The following is a 21029-nucleotide window of genomic DNA, read 5'->3' as shown; positions in this document are numbered from 1 at the left end:
ATGCTGAGAATGTTAGACCTTACTTGCTGGGGGTGAGTGTGGTGAGAAGATGGGGACAGGAGCTATGCAGCCTCTTCAGCACTCCCACCAGGACCTGATCATGCGGTGGTGGAATGCAGAACAGACTGAAGACTTGGAAATCAAGGAAACAAGTAAGAAAAGTCTGGGGCACCTGCCAGGGGTAGAGTGGTGGAAATTTTAACTAGACAATGGAAATTACTGAGATCAGTTTATAATATATAAAAATTAATAAGAAATGCACACGGCAGAGTCACTTACTACAAGAGTCGGGAAGAGAAAATTCTAAACAGTTAAAATACAAAATTTAAGAATCTGTTTATAATTATAACTTGGGTTCTTTAAATGTAACCACATAGAGAAAGTGACCTTTGTAGTAACTGTGTACAGCAGCTCAGAAGTACAATAAAATTAAAGTCTAGCCAAAGCAATAAAAAATTAACAATTTTGGGGAAAATGAATTACAATACTCAAATCAGTGGCTACAGGTTCATTTCCAACTCATACTTTTACTAACAATAATGGACATGTCTACAAACTTAGCTTCAATTAAAGTGTTTTAGTGTGTAAACATTGCTTAAATAAACAAGATATGTGGCCGAGAAAATAGATACTACACAATACCAACAAGTTTTTCATCTACCAGGAAGATAGAAGAATGGTCCTTTAGTAATGATGAACAGTTGCACATACACAACTTTCTGTGAAGAAGTTCACTAAAAAGTGGTAATCCCATGTGAAAAGTATAAAAAATAGGAAAATAAGAAATTTAAATAAGTATATGTTAAACATGCACTAAATTAATATTTTAATTGAATGCTATTCCAACAAAGTACTTTTAAAAGAGCAATTAGTTTTTAAAAAACTTTAGTCTGTAATTAAGATAAAAATAGCCAAAAATTCCATAACAGAAAAATGAGAAATCCACAACTCAAGAATAACAAACCAAACAATTCACTTTAAAAGTGGGCAAAGGGGGCTGGGGATGTGGCTCAGCGCACTCGCCTGGCATGCGTGCGGCCCGGGTTCGATCCTCAGCACCACATACAAACAAAGATGTTGCGTCTGCCGAAAACTAAGAAAAATAAATATTAAAATTCTCTCTCTAAAAAAATAAAAAATAAAAAAATAAAAGTGGGCAAAGGACTTGAACAAACATTTCTCCAAAGAAAATATACAAATGGCCAACGGGCACATTCAAAGATACTCATCATCACTAGTCATTAGGGAAATGCAAATTAAACCACAATGATACAATCTCACATCCATTAGGACAACTACTATAAAAAACAATAAGTATTGGCAAGAATGTGGAGAAAGTAAAACCATTGTACATTGTTTATAGGAATACGATAGGGTGTAGCTGCTATGGAAAATAGTGTGGCGGTTCTCCAAAGAATTAAACATGGTGTTACCATATGATCCAGCAACTCCACATCTAGACATACAACCAGAATGAAAGCAGGGAGATTTGAACTGGTATCTGAACACCCAATCCCAAAGCTGCATTAATGACAATTGCCAAAAGTGGAACCAACTCAGAGCGTTCACAAAGAGAGGAATGAACAAAATGTGGTACATAAATACAATGGATTATTATTCAGCCTTTAACAAGAGGGAAATTTTGACGCATGCTACACCTGCATGATCGTTGAAGACACAATGCTAGGTTACCTATGGTAGTTACAAAAGGACAAATATTGTAAGACCCCCCCTTTTCAAATCACAGGGACAGAAAGCAGAATGTTGGATGCCAGGGGTTGGGAAAAGGAGAAACTTGGGAGTTATGGTTTAATGAATACAGAATTCCAGTTGAGGCAGATACAAAAAGTTCTGAAGATGGACAGAGCACAACAATATGACTGTCCTTTACTCCACAAAAAACAGCATATTTTTTAAAAGGCTAAAATGGTGATTCTACATGGTGTGAATTTTACTGTAATCTTCAAAATATATAAAAAGGAATTTGTGCAACTAGTTGATAAGGCATATTATTTAAGCATACAATAGTCAATTGTGGGCCTAAAACTGCATCGACAGATTAATAACCTAGTTATTAATAAACATTGGCAATATAAGAAGTCAGGATAGGACAAAGGAGATCATTTAAAATCACAAAATGAATTTATTTGTGGTATTAAAGATATTTTAATTTCAAAGAGTTAAAATTTGAACTGGACACAGTGGCGCATGCTTATGATACTAACTATTCAAGAGGTTGAGGCAAGAGAATAACAAGTTGAAGCCAGCCTCAGCAACTTAGAGATACCCTGTCTCAGAAACAAAAAGGGCCAGGGGAGACTGGAGATGTAGCTCAGTGGTAGAGTATCCTAGGTCCAATCCCCAATACCATAAATTTAAATATATATATATATTAAAAGTTTTGAGAAGCAGTGTGGGGTAATGGTTAAAATTTGGACAATCTAGACCAGATGGACTGGGTTCAAACCCAACTCCCACATGCACTAGCTATGTGCATGTTACCTACTTTCTCTGAGTTTCTATTTCCTCTCTGTAAGAATGGGGTGATTATAATTGTACTTACCTCACAGGTCCTTGTGAGAGTTAAAGGAGTTTATAATTTAAAAAAAAAAAAAAAAAGAACAGTGCCTGGTATGTAATACCATACAAATATTAGCTCCTAGATCTCACCAGCCATCAAAACAAATTAAAATTCGATAAAAAAATAAAAGGTTTAAAATAAACTATAAAAAATAATTAAATATAGGCCAATCTTCTCTTTGTGTAGGAAGGTCTTGTTATGCATAAAAACAGGAAAAATTTAGGGAAATGATATATTTGACAGCACAAAAATTTAAATTTTTAAAATCACCATATACAAAATTAAAAGGCATATGGTAAAACAAAGAACAAAGACCAGATCAGCAAGAATCATATATGCCAAAAATAAAAGTCAGTAAAAGGAATTTTTTTTTTTTTAACATAGCCTCAATTTGTCTAACACCTTTCCTGGTTTCCTAATCCCCATCTCCATGGCTCACAACCTATACAAACGTTTAAAAGTCAAATAATTGCTTCCTGACCTTTCTTGATGTTTGGAGGGACCATGTGATCCAGTCTGTGCAGATAAGAGGTAAGAATAAGACTACTGGGAGGTAAGCTGCTGACCAGGAATTTTCCTCCCTGATAAATGTAGAGAGGCATGTCAGGAGAAAACTCCTACTCTGGGACACCAGGGTTGGCTTCCAGCCTTTGACCACAGTGGCAAGAGGCTGTTACACATGGAATTCTTAGCGACCATATTTTAACTGAAAAGTCACTGAGAACAGCCAATGGGGGTTGAGGCAGGAGGAGCAGAAGCCCAGAAAGTAGAAAGATGTCATTACTCAATCACTGCAGCTGGGTCTGCCTGCCTCTAGACTTCCTGTTAGGCACGACCTTCAGACTTAAACCCATTGGGTGGGTTGTCTGTCATCTGGTGCAAACCACGCTCAACTGCCATGTTCTGTCTGCGATACTTAACGCAGTTGATCTCTTCTTTCTCCTTGAAAGGCTTATTTACTTGGCTTTGAGAATGCTACACTGGACTGATTACCCTCCTATATGCCTGGCCATTCTTTCCTGGTCTCCTTTGTGATTCCTGCTCCTCTTTCCACCCCTTTAAGTTTGGGAGTACCCAAGAGGTACCCCTGACCCGCTCCTTCTACACTTACTGTCTTGGTGATCTCATCCAGTCTGATAACTTCATATATCATCTCTTAAAGAGCCTCTTGCCACTGTGTTCATTTGTTGAATCCCAAATGATATTCCTACACCAGACTTTTTTCTATGAACTGTCTTTTATATATCTACTATTCATCTATCTCTGTAATTGAATTCCTGATGCCCACCAGCTCAATATCCATGTTTGCATCATTCTTTGCCATCTCGGTTAATGTCAGCACCATCTGTCCACTGCTCACACCAAATGTTTATGGTCATCCTTCACTCCTCTCCTCTCTGCTTTCACCCCAACCAAGTCCTGTTGGCTTTACCTTTGGCACAATCCTGATCCAAGAAACCAGTATCTTCTGTTGTGATTACAGCGTCTCCTCGTGGCTCCCAAACTCACTTCCATTCAATCTATTCTCAACTATCAGTGGGGATCCTCTCAAAATCTAAGTCAGGTTTAAAGCCAAAGTCCCTATTATGATTTTCAAGACTCTCTGTGATCTTGCTCTCACTACCTCTCCAACCTCATTTCCCATTTCCCTTTTCCTTACTTCATTCTTTCTATTCCTAGGACACAACAGTCAAGCTCCACTTCAGGATCTTTCCTCTTGCTGTGTGCTCTAACTGGAATAGTCTTCATCTAGATAGTCACAAAGCTCTGACTCCTTGAAATTACCAAGATATAATTTCAAGGAGGGAACATTCTTTATCTTGTATTCACCTGATCACCTGAATGCCAAGCACCATCAATTAAAATGAGATATCATTTTGCACCTTCTAAACATGAATACTTGGAAAGAGTGTTAGAAATGTCAAAACACTGGCAAGAGTTTTGGAAAAACTCACATGCTCAGAGTAGGAGCATAGACCTGTATGCTGCTTCTGGCAGGGAACTTGGCAATGAATCTCAAAGCCTTGAATAAAATTCCCCCACCCAGGGTCCATCTAAGTGAACGTATCCAGAAATTTATCTAAATTAATTTCAGTTTATGTACTTTCAGAGTTCTTCTATGTGGAGTTGTTAAATATACTAAAAAATAAACTACCTTAATGGTCAAAACATCTGAAGAAATAAACTGTACCTACGATGTAGATACAGTTGAATGAGTTACAGCTTGAGTGAGTCCTCCAAAGTAATTGTGTTGAAAACTTAAACTCCAATGCAACAGGTAGGGAGGCGGGGCCTAATGAGAGGTCATGAGGGCCCTGACCTTAGGAATACACTAATGATATCTTGGGTTAGTTATGGGAGAGGAGGCTTTTACAAAAGTGAGTTGGACCCCATCTGCCTACTTATTCTTTCATGCTCTCTTGCCTTCTACCATGAAATGAGGCCAGTTCCAGGATCTTGGACTTCCCAATCTCCAGACTGTGAATCAAATAAATTTCTATTGTTTATAAATTACCCAGTTGGTAGCATTCTGTTACAAAAATACAGACTAAGATAGTAACACCTTCTCATGATAGAATAGTATAGTCATTTAAAACCATGTTACTAAGAAAAATGTAAGAATCTAAGAAAACAGGAACCATACCTTCTAAATAAAAAAGAAAATTCTGTGAACTAACTAGGTACCTACTGGCTATTAGGTAGAGGATTTTATTTTATTTTTTTCTTTTTGGAGATGAGGTCTGTGTTACTAAGGCTTGTCTCAGACTCCTGGGCTCAAGTGATCCTCTGGCACAGCTGGGACCACAAGTGCATGTCACTGTGCCCAGCTAGAAATGAGATTTCTAAAACAGTATAAATTGTCCCCATTAAATATGTGTAAATACGTGCAAAAAGAAAAAGCACTGAATAGTTATAAATTCTGATGTTGAAAGCTATTTGGTGGTAGTAAGGTTAAGGGTCATTTTTGTTTCTTTTTTTCCTTCTGATTTTTCACTTAAAATAACCTGCTGGGAAGCTGGCAGTAGACACTTGACAAATAAGTTCAATCCCTAGTACCAAAATAAATAAATAAATAAATAAATTACTGGAATTGACTAATTCAAGATGACAAGGGGTAGAATAAGGTTTGTCTTGCTTGGAACAATGCCCCCACATTCCTCTCATGAACTTAAAAGACCTAAACTCTGTCCTTTCTTGGTTGATTGCCAGAATACTATTCCACTGTGTCCTAACTGACCATCCGCTCTCTTCAGTATTTCTACACATCTGTTCCAAAATGGTCACCAGTCTTCATATTATACTCCGAATCCTCTATTTCTGCTTCCTGGTACACCAGCCAATTTCTACTTACACACACACACACACACACACACACACACACCCCCAACAAAAAAACCTCAATCCATATGTGTGTGTTTCTTATGTTTATTTCTGAGGTCTTAAATGTCAGAAAGCATCAACACTAAACCAAGACTGGCCATTACCAATGTAAGGGTATACATCTCTTATAAAATTACATTTATTATATAGAAAGAACTCCATCAAGTTGGTATTCGTAACCTCAGCCTCTTCTGAGATCACATCATTTCTCACTGTGTTTTGTTTTCTCATATCATAAAGACAAATGTGATTAGAAGGACTCACCACCCTCCCCCTTTGTCAATGCCCTGAGGGCGGGAACCATGTCTCACTCTCTCCACAATCCTCCAATATCTGGCATAGGACTTGCATAGTATTCACTCTCAATCTGTGAAGTGAATGAATTACTTTCCAGAGCACAGAATTTTAGTAACTTGCTCCATTTCCGTATTGTGAAATGTTATTTCAGTATCCCACGTTCTTACCATAGCCAAGACAATACTTTACTAGCAGGATATAAGAAACTGTACTCTGTGCACCCATCACACTGACTTAAATTCCAGGGTAAACTCACAATAGGAAACCACAGCAGCACAGGTGAGTCACAACAAAAACACAGCCGGTCCCAAGAGAGTGGTAATTTGACAGAGAAACAAGAACATTCCACAAAGCAAGGTTCTCACAGTCACTTGAATCACACAGAAGCACAGCACTGAAGGTCAGGACCTGAGGACCTGTTTGTGCCTGGACTTTACAAGAAGTCTAATGCTTTGGGTGCAGATTAACAAAAATAACTTCCTTAGTTACGGGGCTGGGAATTTGCCCACAGCTAAGGGAATGTCTAAACTGCAGAGTTATGATAAACCCAGGTCTTGGAAGTGCTACATCCTTTCCCTAGCTACCATGCAAAGATGGACAGGGTCTTCACATGTTCACCAGTGAGTTTATTTTTTGGCAATAATACCAAGAACTTATAAGAACGGAGGATGGGGCTGAGGTGTACCTCAGTGGAAGAGAATGTGTTTAGCATTCACAGGGTCCTGGGTTCAATCTTCGGTGCCAAAAGAGAAAAATGTAGAAGGGCAAGCTTTCTGACTCATTAGGAGCCAAGATTTGTGGGCAGAGCTACTCTAAGCAGTGAAATCACTGAGACCTCAAGAGTGAGCATCAACTTCCTTTCCTAAGTTTACAAAAGTAAACCAGTCAATAAAATCCACAAACTTGTTTGGAAGAAATCATCAATCCTCAAAAAAGGGAGCTTGAAAATATGCAAGAAGCTACCCAGCCCATTATCTGCTTCTACTTTTAATGTTCACTCTTAAAACTATTTCATCTCCTAGTACACCTCCTTCTACACGCTTCTGCATTCCCCTCTTTATTTCAAAGACATATTTGCCGGGGCAATGGATGCATTCTGACTATTCTGTTGGCGGGCTGTCATGCTCATCCCTCTTGCTCAAGATTAGCTGTTTTTCCACAGGCTTCTTCAACCTTGCCACATTTTTACTGTCTTAAACCTCAAACACGTACACACCCCTTTGAGGTACTCTCCAATCTTCAATACCTTCAAGGTTAACATCCCTCAAGCCAAACCCCTCATTCTCTGGAGAATCTTCTCTTGCTGCTCTATTCTGTATATCACTTTATGATCTCACTATCTACACAGCCATCAGAAAAAGAATGCTGGTGACACTTGGGACCATTCAGATCTTACCGGACAGTCTTCCTTCAAAATATCTGAAGTACGTGCTCCACTTTCTATTCCGAAATGCTGGCAGGAATCTTAGAATTCTGTGTCTAGACTATTAGAACTGACTTGCCTCAACCTCCTCAGGGCCATCTCTCACTAACTCCAACACATGTTTTGCTCCAGGCATGCTGACCCTGGCCTCACTGGTCCCCAAACACAATATATACTTTCACAACTCAACATCTGAATCTTTGACAATGCCGGCTATTTTATCTGCAGGCAAACCACCACAGGCACATTCCAAGGCTCCTTTGAATGTCCATACTCTTCTCCAGCCTGTCCTTAGTCTGAGCTGGTGTTGTTCCCTTTACTAAGGGCACACAATGCTCCCTACAAGTCTCCATTCAAATCAAGTCCAGTGGTGTTCCTAAATATGGGCTGGGTAACAGGTAAAGTGTGCTGAACACAAGAATATAAAAATAACTAAACCTGGACTCTTTGCTATGGATCTCACAGGTTAGCAGGAGACACATGTAAGAAAATAATTACCACACAGATTGATATGTCACAAAGGTCAGGGCAGTTCTGCCAAGATCTGAAGCATGAAGAGCCTACATTGTATGATTTGCTTGGACACCCCTTTCCACCCCACCCTCCAATTACTGAGGTTCCTAGGAGAGTATATTGGTTTAATCATATTTATATCCTGAGTCTAGTAGACTCCCAACATGCAGGCCCTCCAAACGTTTCATGAATGGATAAATAAGGGACTTCATAGTGACATATTAAGCATATTCTATAAGTCATTCCACAGACCAATGTCCACCAGAATCATTACTAAGCGAGAAGTACGTGCATTATCTAGAAAAGATCAAGAATTTAGTGATGTTAAAGAAAAGGGGATACTTCTCTCTCAAGTGCCTATAGGGTCCTTGCTTTAGCTTATCTTCTTGCACTTCATCATCTTATACACTAAACATTTTATTTAGTTTATTTTCTGACTTCCCTTACTAGAACTTGCTGCCCAGGGGCAAGAAATTGTCTCTCTTGTGAACTTCTTCATCGCCAACACTAAGAATCGTTCCTGGCACAGCAAGTATTCGCTGGACAGTTAACATAATGCCCTTTAATGAATAATCCATTCAGATGCAATAATGAAGAAGTAAGTGTGTCAGGGCTGCCACATGCACAGCAAACAGGGGCTAAGAGCACAGATTCTAGGGACAGACTGTCTGGCCCTGTCCCTGTCTCCACCAGTTATCAACTGTGTAACCTCATTAAGCTTTCAAATCTCAAATGCCTCACAGGTAGAGTAGGGGTAATCATAGTGTCTATTCCTCATGTGCTGTGAGGATTAACTGAGCTCATGCATTTAAGGGAACATAGGATAGTGCCTGGCACATCATAAACAGTTTAACTACCATCAGTATGTTTACAGAAAAAAAATCCAGAGACATAATCTAAATGTGTTTTCATTACATACAAATATAGATGCATCTATTAGCAATATATTAAAGATAGCTTTTAAAATAACTTATTGAGTGATAATTTATGATTTCTAGTAATTAATTCTATAAATAGGTGAAAATTCTAATTTTGCTCACTTCCTCTCATATTCTCACTTAAAAAAGGTTTTAGGGGCTGGGGATGTGGCTCAAGCGGTAGTGCGCTCGTCTGGCATGCGTGCGGCCCAGGTTCGATCCTCAGCACCACATACCAACAAAGATGTTGTGTCTGCCGATAACTAAAAAAATAAATAAATATATATATAAAAAAAAGGTTTTAGATACAACAAGAGTTAAAATTATTTTAAATTCCCTTTAACACTAAGTCAATGAAAAAAGTCTGCATAAACCAAGCAAGAAGTTGTACCACTCAGGAGGAGAAATGAGAAACCTGTAACAATAGACGGGTCATTACACGTCTCAGATATTCCACTGTCCTGCAAGGAATTTATTAACCTGCAACAGACTGAATTAAAACAAGAGTCTACCCGTTGTATTTCTCTTTTTCTGGAGAAAAGTAAAAGCCGACTCTTTCATGAGGCCTTCCTTCCCTTGGGGCCTCTGCCACACCCTCACATATCTATTTGTGTGGCTGAGGCAGGAACAAGCAAAGGTCTCCCCAGGCAACAGAAAGACCCACAGGGCAGGGAGGACATTCTGTACCACTTCTGGAATCCTACCTGGCTCAAGGTAGTCACTGAAAAGGCAAATGCATGATTAAGTGGGAAACACACACTCTTAGGATGGAAACCTGCTCAGAACCAGTACTACCTGAAGCTGCGATCCTGACGTACCTATCTAGGTTACTTACTCAGTAGCACTCACTTTTGATAACCATAGAGAATAATTTATATCATGGAAATTTAGCCAAGGGTCTGAAGTATACCATGGTTTCTAAACCTTTCTGTTGAGCTCAAGAATTTTCTTTATTTATTTAGAAACTCACGATCCTACTCACAGTTCTTCTTTAATAATGTTAAAGAAGGCTGAGAGCTTGGACTCCAGAGATTACCATCTTGTCTGAATCCCACCTCAGCCACTTCCCAGCTATATAACATCAGAAAAACCCTCCATGGTGGTTTCCTAATCTATAACATGGGAGGAGGCCTCAGAAAATTATTCTGAGTGTTATACGGATTCATAGGTGAAATGATTAAAACAGAACCTGGAACTTGGTATACATTCAACAGCGTGAGCTGCTATTGCTGGCATTATAGAAATAAGTTTTATCATTATTTCATCTTACTTATTTAACTAAGTGTGTTAAAAAATACATACCCCCAAGAAGCCAAAGTACTTTGGATTTGGTTTCTTATAAGCTAACTTAGTCTTATATAAATTTTCCCATTTTGACAAATAAAACAGAAGAGATCCATTCAGTTTAATTATAATTCTTTCTCACATTCATTCTAAATCTTCAAGAAAATGGCTATTTTAACTCTAGGTCTGGTTTTCCACTTGGTTCTCTGAAAGGATTTATTAAAAACCCTGTACTGGCTGGAACATTCCTGCTGCTCACCTTTTCAGCAAAGTAACTTGTACGAGTACAGTGGATATTCGTTTGGTTTCAATTTTCGAATACACAAACACTGCATTGTATAAGAAAATAGCAACAGGCTCTCAGTGATCTGAAGGCGCATTGTTTTTTCCCTTGATTCTTCTGTTCTACTTTTAACTCTGTGATGATTACAGTTCCTCTCCCCAACACAAAAACACCTTTCAATTTATTGTGAATCTCCAAACAAATAAGTTGCCATCATTTTTTAAAAAACATAACAGCATAATCAAGTTAGTCCTTGACTTAGTCTGCTCAGGAAGCCATAACAAATATCATAAACTATTGTACTTTAAATGACAGAAATTTATTTCCTCATGGTTCTGGAGGTTAAGAAGTCTTGTTAGCTCATGGTATCAGCTGATTTGGTTCTAGTTGGAACCTTCCTCCTGCCTTGAAGCTGGACACCTTTTCACAAAGTCTCACAGGGTAGAGAGGGAGCCCTAGTGTTTTTCCTCTTCTTATAAGGGCACCACTTCTATTGGCTCAGGGTCTCATCTTTAAGACTTCCTTTAAATCTCCATCACTTCCTTAGTCCCATTAAAATTCATGGCTTCCACATACAAATTTGGGGTGGTAAGACTACTTGGTCTATAAATCTTCTAACCTCTCAAACATAAAACTCTAATTCAAATCCATAACATTTCTAAAGTTACATAAAATTTTCTTCCTTTATATATGGAAAACCACTGGGTAAATTATAATTTAACTCAAGACTAAAAAAAAATTGTTTTCTTGGTACTGGGGATTGAACCCAGGGAAGCTTTACCACTGAGCTATACCCCCAGCCCTTTGTATCGTGAGACAGTTGGCAACCCCGGGCTCAAACTTGGAATCTTCATGCCTTGGCCTCCCCAATAGCTGGGATTACAGGCATATACCACTGTGCCTGATCATATTTCAATTTTAAAAATTTAAATGCATAATTTAGTTATCAAGCTCACTGACACAGTTTAACAAAAGCTTCAGTAATTTTCTCTGTCCCTTCATAAAACAATACAGATCACTTTTCCCTAAGATATGACATTATGTAGCACACACTGAAAGGATTCAAAAAATATTTCAGGGTTTAATGGGAATGGTCACCTACCTAAAAGAATTGTACCTTTTAAAATATACCCTGGGTACTGACCTGATTTTTTTTTAATATTTATTTTTTAGTTTTAGGTGGACACGATATCTTTATTTTTATATGGTGTTGAGGATCGAACCCAGCGCCCTGCGTGTGTGCCAGGTGAGTGTGCTACCGCTTAAGCAACATCCCCAGCCCCCGATTTCTTAAAAGTGTGTGCACTTAAGTTTTCTGGGATTCAAGCATCATGTGGTTCAGAGAATCATACTAGTAGCAGCCATGACTCAGAAAATTAGATGAGCTCCAAACTGCACCTAGAAAGATAGGACTACAAAAGCTGACAGGATACAAGCTTTACACTCGACAGATGTGAAAGCTGATGGTCAGGGAGGGTAAATGACTTACTGTCTATGGCAGCTCATGGGTGCCAGAGTGATATTAGAACACAGGGCTCCTCACCACAGTCCAAAGTGCCAGTGGCCATAGCTCCACATGCTACCAAGCCACAGGTTCTCCTGACATCCAAATAGGAAGGGAACTCCCCACACCCTGGCAAACACTGTGTGCCTTGTCAGGCAGCAACAGTGAGAACCAGAGCTTTGATCTCTCTCACACCCTGAGTCCCAACTCTGGTAATACCCTAAAAACAAGGATCACTGCTTCTCCCATATCCTTTGGCTTCACTTTGTTTTCCTCTCAAATGATGAACACTTCAAGCTGATGGATTCCCCTTTCCTGATCAGCTCTTCTATGGATGGAAATGAAAATGGGCCAGGTGAATCCCTCTTCTTCCACTCATACCTCTCCATGGGTCTGTTTCCCCAACCGCATGATCTTCACAAAATCCATGAAACTAAATAAACATCCCTTTAAACACTTCTGTGCCTTATAGCCTTCTCACACTAGCAACTTCATGAGAGGATTGGAAAATGAAACCTAAAAATCCTAAATTGCAGTGAAGTAAAGAGATCCTCTGGGATTTGGCTGGTTTTATTACTTTCTGTAACTGTTCTCACATGTGTGGGTACATGATTTTGGAGGCATGTTTCTTTTTAAGACCATTCAATAGTAGTCACTATTTTTACAAGGGAACTTACTTCTAAATCTATCTGACATGCCTTTAATTTTCTCAACGTTGTACCTGCAGAAATAAGGGGTGTTCCCTGCAGACCGTGATCAGTCGACTAGAATGGCTGGCAGGCTTTCTATCTTAGCCTCTGTGAAACAGGGCTTGACTTTTCCATTTCCTGTTCTGGTTTGTAACACAAAGAAATCTGTACATATGCCAAATTTAGTAAGACACTTAATAGCTATTCTTGAAGTTCTCAAATTTCATCCATCAGCTTTAAAACTACACCTTCAAAAGTACAAGCCAGCATAGATGAAAGTTCACACCAGAAAAAAGTTCAACTGTTTAGTTGCCCTCATCTCCCTATAAATTTACATAGAGTAATTTTCTACTTGAATTTTACTGAAAGATGTATTCTTTCTTATATGGTGAGGACACTCGATGAATCTATAACACGGAAATACTGTTAAATATTAACCATTTATTTTTAAAAAGTTAATGAAATGACTCATAGTTCCAAAAGTCACCCAAGTGCATGTATGCATGCATCCTTCTCAATAGCTTGTAGTTTATGTACATAAATCTATCTCCAACTAGATTTTGTAATGCTCAAAGATAAGGGCTGAATTGTCTTTTTTTGTGATTTTTCCTAAGCATTATGCTGAACCTCAAAAGGCTAAATGTGGGCTGGGGTTGTGGCTCACACATGTGAGGCACTGGGTTCAATTCTCAGCACCACATATAAATAAATGAACAGAATAAAGGTCCATCAACAACTAAAAATATATAAATACATAAAAAAGCTAAATGCATTCATGACAGAGTAGTGTTAGTGCTGTGACCCAAACTGTCATTCTGCTTTCTGCCAAGTTTGATTCAACATTCAAATAATTCATAAACTGCTATAAGCAGAGCTCAACTACTTTATTCTTACCAGAGGTGGACACACGCCTGATCCTCTGAGGAGATAAGGTTCGATCAGAACTGAGGCTCCGACTGTCACTGTTCCGCCTCAAACAGGAAACAGCAGGCCCCACTTTGCCTTTTGGAGTGGGTGTTTTTCTCAAACTGCAAGAGTCAGGTTTGGATATGTTCCTCCCTGAGGTGGTGGTAGGTTTTGAAGCAGAACCCTAGGGGGAAAAAAAAATCAATTAAAATTTAATCCAGATCAGAGCTTGTCCATACAATTTCCATGTGTTATTAGCGATGGAAAAGAAACACTGTCTGCCTTAGCAGATTTTCCAGATAAACATTTAATTCTTATTTTTACTATGAAGCAATTAAAACTCTTCACAGCCGACTTTTCAGTTCAGCCTGATCTGCCTTTGGACCCATTAATGAGGTTGTTCTCAAGATCACCCATACCACAAGTCCTTTGCTGGAGAGTTCTCTCTCTAGCATCTGATACTGACCACTCAGCTCCATCTTTCTTTGGTTTCCCCAACAGAGCTCTTTCCTGGTTTTTCTTCTGGTTCTCTGGCTATTTCTCTGGGTCCTGTTCTCTTTTCTCACCACATCGTCTCCCCACATGATCTCATCTGCTGTCTCAACCACCACCTACACACGGGTGCATCCAAAATCCACATGTCCAAGCCAACACTCTCTCCTGACTTGATCCTATATTTAACTCCTATCTGCCCCTCCCCACTTAGATCCTTCAGGTACCTCTGATTAACAATAATCCTATTATTGTTGGTTTTTAACAGTCCTTATACTATGCAAAATACCATTCTAAATTCTGAATACATGTATCAACTCACTTAGTAATCCCGTGAGATTGACACTTTATCACACTCCATTTTACTGAAGAACATGAAGCACTTTCTAAAATTAAACTGATTTTACACATTCATCTCAGAACTTATCTCTTCTCATTCACCATACAAGCTTCTTCTGGCTGCTTCCTTTCTTACCTCTTATGTCCCTCTTTTCCATCTCCCCTAGAATAAGCCAGCATGGTTTCCCACTAGGATTACTGAAGCTATGTCCTCAGGATCTCTCTGGTCTCACCAGCCTCCCATTCGTCTTCTATACCCTGGCCAGGGCAATCTCTCTAAAATTGAAATAGGGTCAGACCTATTTCTACCCCTACCTTCCAGAAAAAAAAAAATCAACTCTTTTTTTTTTTTTTTTTTTTTAGATACATCAAGCCCCTTCTAATACGGTAGCCCCTTCATGCTCTTCAGCTTATGTCCAAGCACCCCAGCTCCATCATGCCTGCTTATCTGGAGGCCCCCAAGTCAGAATATCTTCTCGTATTTCTTCATCTTTATACATGGTATCCCCTCCACCTAGAATATGTGCCTTCTATATTCTGGCACTGATTCAACTACATCTCCCCGAGAAAACTTGATAATTCTCCCCATTGACCACATCCTCCTTCCTCTCCTTCAACACAGGAATCTATTTATTTTCCCAGCTTTGGATTTAACATGCCCTTCTAGCTTACTTTTTAACATTCCCCACTGCACTAGGCACTACGTTTGGGCAGGGGCTATGTCCTTTACATCCTACCAGCAGCCACCAGATACGTGGCACATAGTAGGCACCTAATAAATGTTTCCATTCTACATTCAGGAAATGGGAGTCAAGCCTTACTCAAAGGACACATGCCAATGCTGTAAACCACCATCTGTGTTCTGCCTTCACATAAAGAAAAACTGAGCAATGCAGAGGGATCATTTTGCAGTGAATGATGGAGCTAGAATTTGAAACGACTTCAGAATCCATGTTCTTAATTCAGTGTTGCATACTCCCACTTGGACCCTTCTTTATTTAGTAAATCATAAGGATCATTTCCAATAGAGATACTAAAGCCTTATGCTGATGGCTGTTGGATCCAAACACCAGGTGAATTCAGTGCTAACTTATAGACCAATATCGAAAGGGAACAGCTGCAGGTCAGGTTCTGAGATAGGAGAACAATACTAAATTGGCCAGGAGAAGCAGGGGAGAGTAGCAGACACACTCTTATCTTCTACCTCTACCTTAAAGCTGGCTGACCAAATCCCCCAGAGCAACTTTCTTCTAAAAAGTAAAACAAACTTCTCATCAATTTATAAAAGTGAATCTTATCTTGCCTTTCAGAGCCAACACTCCACAAAAGCCCTGTGATGTATGTAACAGTAAGAGGACCTGAATTTGAATTTCCATTTTTCTACTTAGCAGCTTTATGAGTTTTAAATAACCTCTTAAACAATTGCCTAGTTGTTACTGGGAAGAATAAATGACAATGTATGTGAAGCACCTGAGCACTACTGGGAAAATTAAATGACACAACATACATATACAGTGACTGAGCCAAGTGCTTGGTTCCGAGCAGACACTGAATAAATATCAATTCCTTTCCTTTTAGACACTTCACCACTTCTAACACATAATCACAATTGCATAACTTCTTCAATGGGAAACCGCACTTCACACTTTGTATCAAAATAAAATTCCCTCTTCCAAATAAGAACCTTTCTGAAGCTTTAGATAAACCCTGACCACCCAACAGCTTATGAGGGTATAGACAGCCTCGAGTCAACTAATTTGGCCCACAGAGCATACTGAAAATTAACATCCCTCCAGGACTCTCTCTTCACAGACCCTGGGCAAGCAGAGCCCTTGGGGAGTGCTGAAGTCACCCAGGAACACTGCAGGTGACTAAAGTACACAGCCAGAGTCACCCAATCAGCTTTCAGAGCCAAGCACCTTCCCTTCCAGACATGTGGATACTGGAGAGGCGAACTAATGAAATCAAAGGGCACCGTGCTTAAGACAGGGTCATGGAAACAGAGTGAGTTCTTTACAGCAGTCCATAAGTACCAGCACCGCAGAGAACGTAGGACTGTCCTTCAGGACTCATATCTAATTATGAATCCTAATTGCAGGATTCTGAAGGTGAAAAGCACCTCCTCTCCAAGATGTACCGGGATCCCTTTCAACCTGAGGATCCTATTACCTTACTTGAATACTGCATCATGGGCCTGAAAAACATGCTTTCATTCTGCATGGGGGAAAATATAAGGTTAAGACTGAATGCATAAATCTGGAAAAAAAAATCCTCTAGCTTCAAAAGTATATAACCAATTTATATTCAAGGTAAATATTTAAAGAAACTTTACACCAGTTTTTCTGGTAGCCAGGGATAGATATGAAATAAAAGTCTCCCATAAATCAAGAAGAAATAAGTGTTCCGTTTCTATGTATATCAACATCAAATTAAAATTATAGATTGGAATCAAGATGTTACTGCAATTTAATTTAGCAAAATATTACAATTATAAATGGTATGTTCAGTATGATAAATTTTTAAAAAATTTTTAGTTGTCGATGGACCTTTACTTTTATTTACTTGTTTGTTTATATGTGGTGCTGAGAACTGAACCTAGAGCCTCACACATGCTAGGCTACAACCCCATTTCTGAAAAAAAAGCTTTTAAACAAGCTTTAGGATGCCCAAACCATTTGTTACAAATCTGTGGTGTACCATTCTTCCTAACAGATCTCTAAACTGACACAGCTGAAGAGTATCTTCAGTCTTTCTTAACCTTATCACCTAAAATAACCTTATAATTTCCTCCTTGTGGCCCCCATGCACCCTTAAAACTCCTCTGAAACATCCCATCAGCACCTGACCACAGTAAATATTTCATCCCTCTTACTTATGAGCCCTCCAAAGGACAGGCTGCCTGTGTTATGTCCACCTTCCTCCCCTGTACCCAGTTCCACTCCTGGCCCCAGGGACAGACACCCAAGGACAGCTTGGATGGGGCTGAAAATATACATGTCCCCACAGCCAAAAATAGGCCTGAGGACAAGTACATAACCCCAACAGTAGCCTGTCAAAGTGTTTTCAAAACTCAGAAAACTAATGTCTTCATACTGTTGCCAAAATATATGCAAGTTTATAGAAAAATAATCTTTGAACTGCACGTGAGTTCTTTTTTTTTTTTTTAATGGACTGATCTAGTCCCCCTAAGTATTTGTTGCTATAGGAAATATGCTGCTTGTTCACTAAACACAAATAAAATGGATTTTATTTATTTCATATACCAGAAATCAATACATTAGGTATGCAAGAGACCTTAGAAATCTATTAGCCCAATCCTTTGACCTTTGGGTCCACAAAAATTACTTTCCCAAAGTTATATTAGCTTGTCAGAGACAGAATCAAGAATCACATCCTTGTTCACAGGAGAGGGGTCTACTCCCCAGGGGTAGGTCCTCAATAAAACATCAAGAGTTATTCTTATGTTTACTAGCACTCCCTAGCTATTTCTTAGTGTAGGTCAAGATATCTGAAAGTTTATAAACTATTTTCAGAAAAATAAATACCTAATGTAATCAGGTTATATTTTAACTTCAAATAACCAATTATAGTAAAATATTAAATTAACTTGTTCTTTTAACACACTATCAAAAGGAACATTGATATTTAATACAAAATACTGAAATGGAGGATGTTTTTCAACATGCAGGTTTGTGTATTTATGACCTACTCACTCTAGTATTGTCAGACAAAACAAAGAATTAACACCTGAAAGCATATTTGCACACCTCGTTCTGTCATATTATTGGATATTAATGGACCAATACTGCTAATAGACCCCAGTTTTTTCCACCACCCCTGAAGCACACAAAAGCTTTCACTTACCAAAAACAGGGAACCGTATTCAAAAGTCTGATTCAAAACTTCCTTTTTTAGGTCTTGTTTTTCCATAGGTGTTCTATTTTCTTTTTCACCCTTCTTTTCAGGGCTAATCCCATCGATGTTGGAGACATATGTCAAACATTCAGCACTTTCCATTTTGACAGGGAGTATGCCTTTCATCTTCTCAAAAAGCACAGCTACAGACCGGGTCTCACATGCTGCATTACAAGAACTTGCTTTGTCAACATCTTCCTGATTCGATTTCATGGCAGATGTTGTTCTTGGAACCCTGTGTGAAGCATTTTTAGAATGAGTTGTAACATGTACAGCCTGGCCAGTAATGAGTTTATTAAACTGCTGCTTGTGTGTCTTGTTAATTAGGATTTCTGCTTTTGTGTCTGAGTTCAAGTCAGATCTTGGTGTTTTGCTCAAAACTGTCAACTGCCTTGTGGAAGACACTGTTGAGGGGGATGAGACACTATTCAACTGAGATTTGGGTGTGACCTTTGGTACCGCAGGATCTTTGGACTGCAACACAGGTCTAGACATAACTTTTGCTTTGACATTCTTGAAATTTGGTCTTGGGTAACTTATAATTTCAGTTTTTCTAACCTTGCTACCTACAGAGATATTCGTTTTGGTGGCTAATTTTCCTAGGCTAGGCTTAGACATGTTCATAGGTGTCCCCTTGGATTTTGGCAAATTTTTAAGGTCTCGATGACTTTTCTCCATTTTATTATATTCCTCTGTTGCTTCAACAGGTGAAATAGTAAAGCTTGCATTTGTGCGTTCTAGGATGGGCGTTGACATGCAAACTGTGTTATTTGTGCTAATGATCATATCACTTGCATCCCAAGTCAGGTCCAATGATGAAACTATCTTTTGTCCTGGTGAACTATTTAATATCAGTTCTACACCATTATTTTGGGTTCCCAAATCCTTATCATTGGAAGCAATTTGTCGATCATCGGTCACAGTGAAGTTGGGCTCCGAGTTCAGCACTTGGGCTTTATTTTTATCAAAAGCTGGCACCAGTAAAGGGCATTCATCATCAATAACACAATCGGACACTGTTTCTCTTAGATTTTGGCCCATTTCCTTTTCACCATATGAGCTTTGTGAATGTGTCTTACTATTTGGTTCATCTTTAGAGAAACAGTAGAACTCTTGTAATATAGACCCATTGGGGACTTCTATGCCATCGGAAACTGGTGTTAGTGCTTGTATCTCTTTTTCTCCAACTAGTCTCTGCTGTGACCCATCTGTGTACTCACTGGTGACCTTTCCTAAAGAATACTGACACTGATTTCCAATATCTGGAACAACATCTGTTTGCATTACCATGTCAGAAAATGCTGTATTTGAGGCCTCTGATGATGTGGCTTGAGGGTTTTCAAAGATCTCTTTATTGTAATTAATTTCTCTCATATGCATTTTGTCAAAATGGGATGATGTCCAAGTGGAACAGGATACAGCAGATGTATTTCCACTTCTCATACAGGTTGGTTGAGGTCTTCCAGAGGTGTGCAAAGACTGACTCTTTTCACTGACATGATGTGTGATAAAAGTGCAGTTAACTTTATTCACTTGTGTGTCAAAGGTTTTGTTTAACTCCAAGGCAGTATCGTAGTCTGAACAATTCAAATCATTAGATTTCCACATGAAAGGCAGAGATGGCTCAATACTCTGGTCCTGATCTGCTTCTAAGGAATGACAATCGCTGTGCTGGTATTTGGGCTTCTCTGTATTTATAAGTGCAGAAGACAGACATGTGGGATCTTCATGTGTTTCCAATACCCGCTTACTAATGAAATCACTTGACTTTTGGTGATCGAGTACTTCAACACATTGGTAGTTTGAAAAAATACTTTCATCGCTGTCCACAGAAGGGTCCATTTCATAATCGACCACCATGTCCTCTGGGTTGGGAGAACTCCAATTCACATGACTGGTTGAAGAGTTTCGGGTAGATGGTGATTTTTGGTTGTGTGCATACCTATTTCCATTTTTATCGCTGAAAAATAAGGAATGCGATTCATCTTCTATTTTATCATCTGAATTATCATCATTCATTCTGGATATTGACATTAAACCTCTTCCATTTTATTTCTTCAATTCTTCTCAAATGAGAGGGAAGGAAAAATATTTGCCAGCCTCCTAACTTTTCAGCACAGTTGGAAGTTTTTCAGTTTAAGATGCTTCAAAGGTGAAATGATTTGTTGCTCCCTGGAAGAAATAAAATGTTTAACTCAAGTAAATATTAGAAAAATTAATGTCACCCCTCGATGAATTTCAATCACTTTTTTCCCCACATTGAGAATCCACCACTTTTAAATATGTGAATAATTAAGATATTGTTAGCTAATTGTCTATACCCTTTTAAAGTTTTGGGGGGTTTTTTAGTAGGAACGAGGCAGCAGAATGGAAAGTAGAGATACTGCTAAAGTCCCTGGGACACACATCACAGCTGATATGCCTCCTCCTTACTCGTAGCTTTCTTCTTATGACAAGGTAGCATTGCTAAGTCTGGCAAAGTTTTTCCTTCTTGTTGGTTGAGAG

The 21029-nt window shown here is 38.9% G+C and overlaps 1 protein-coding gene across 3 annotated transcripts in view; it reads right to left on the bottom strand.

Moving 5' to 3' along the window:
* The window catches only part of Mtus1 (microtubule associated scaffold protein 1), a 142758-nt gene that overhangs the window by 73792 nt on the left and 47937 nt on the right, over window positions 1–21029 (bottom strand). For all 3 annotated transcript variants that reach the window (XM_076853749.1, XM_076853748.1, XM_076853747.1), the window contains 2 exons: window positions 18474–20696; window positions 13767–13962 (listed from right to left, as the gene is read on the bottom strand). In XM_076853749.1, the coding sequence (XP_076709864.1) occupies window positions 13767–13962; window positions 18474–20558 (2281 nt within the window). In that variant the 5' untranslated portion in view covers window positions 20559–20696. The remainder of the gene's footprint in view (window positions 1–13766; window positions 13963–18473; window positions 20697–21029) is intronic.

This window comes from Callospermophilus lateralis, chromosome 4 (genome assembly GCF_048772815.1).
Source record: "Callospermophilus lateralis isolate mCalLat2 chromosome 4, mCalLat2.hap1, whole genome shotgun sequence".
Classification (NCBI taxonomy): Eukaryota; Metazoa; Chordata; class Mammalia; order Rodentia; family Sciuridae; genus Callospermophilus; species Callospermophilus lateralis.
The sequence above is the reverse complement of the archived record's forward strand: the minus strand, read 5'-3'. Positions and strand labels throughout refer to the sequence as shown.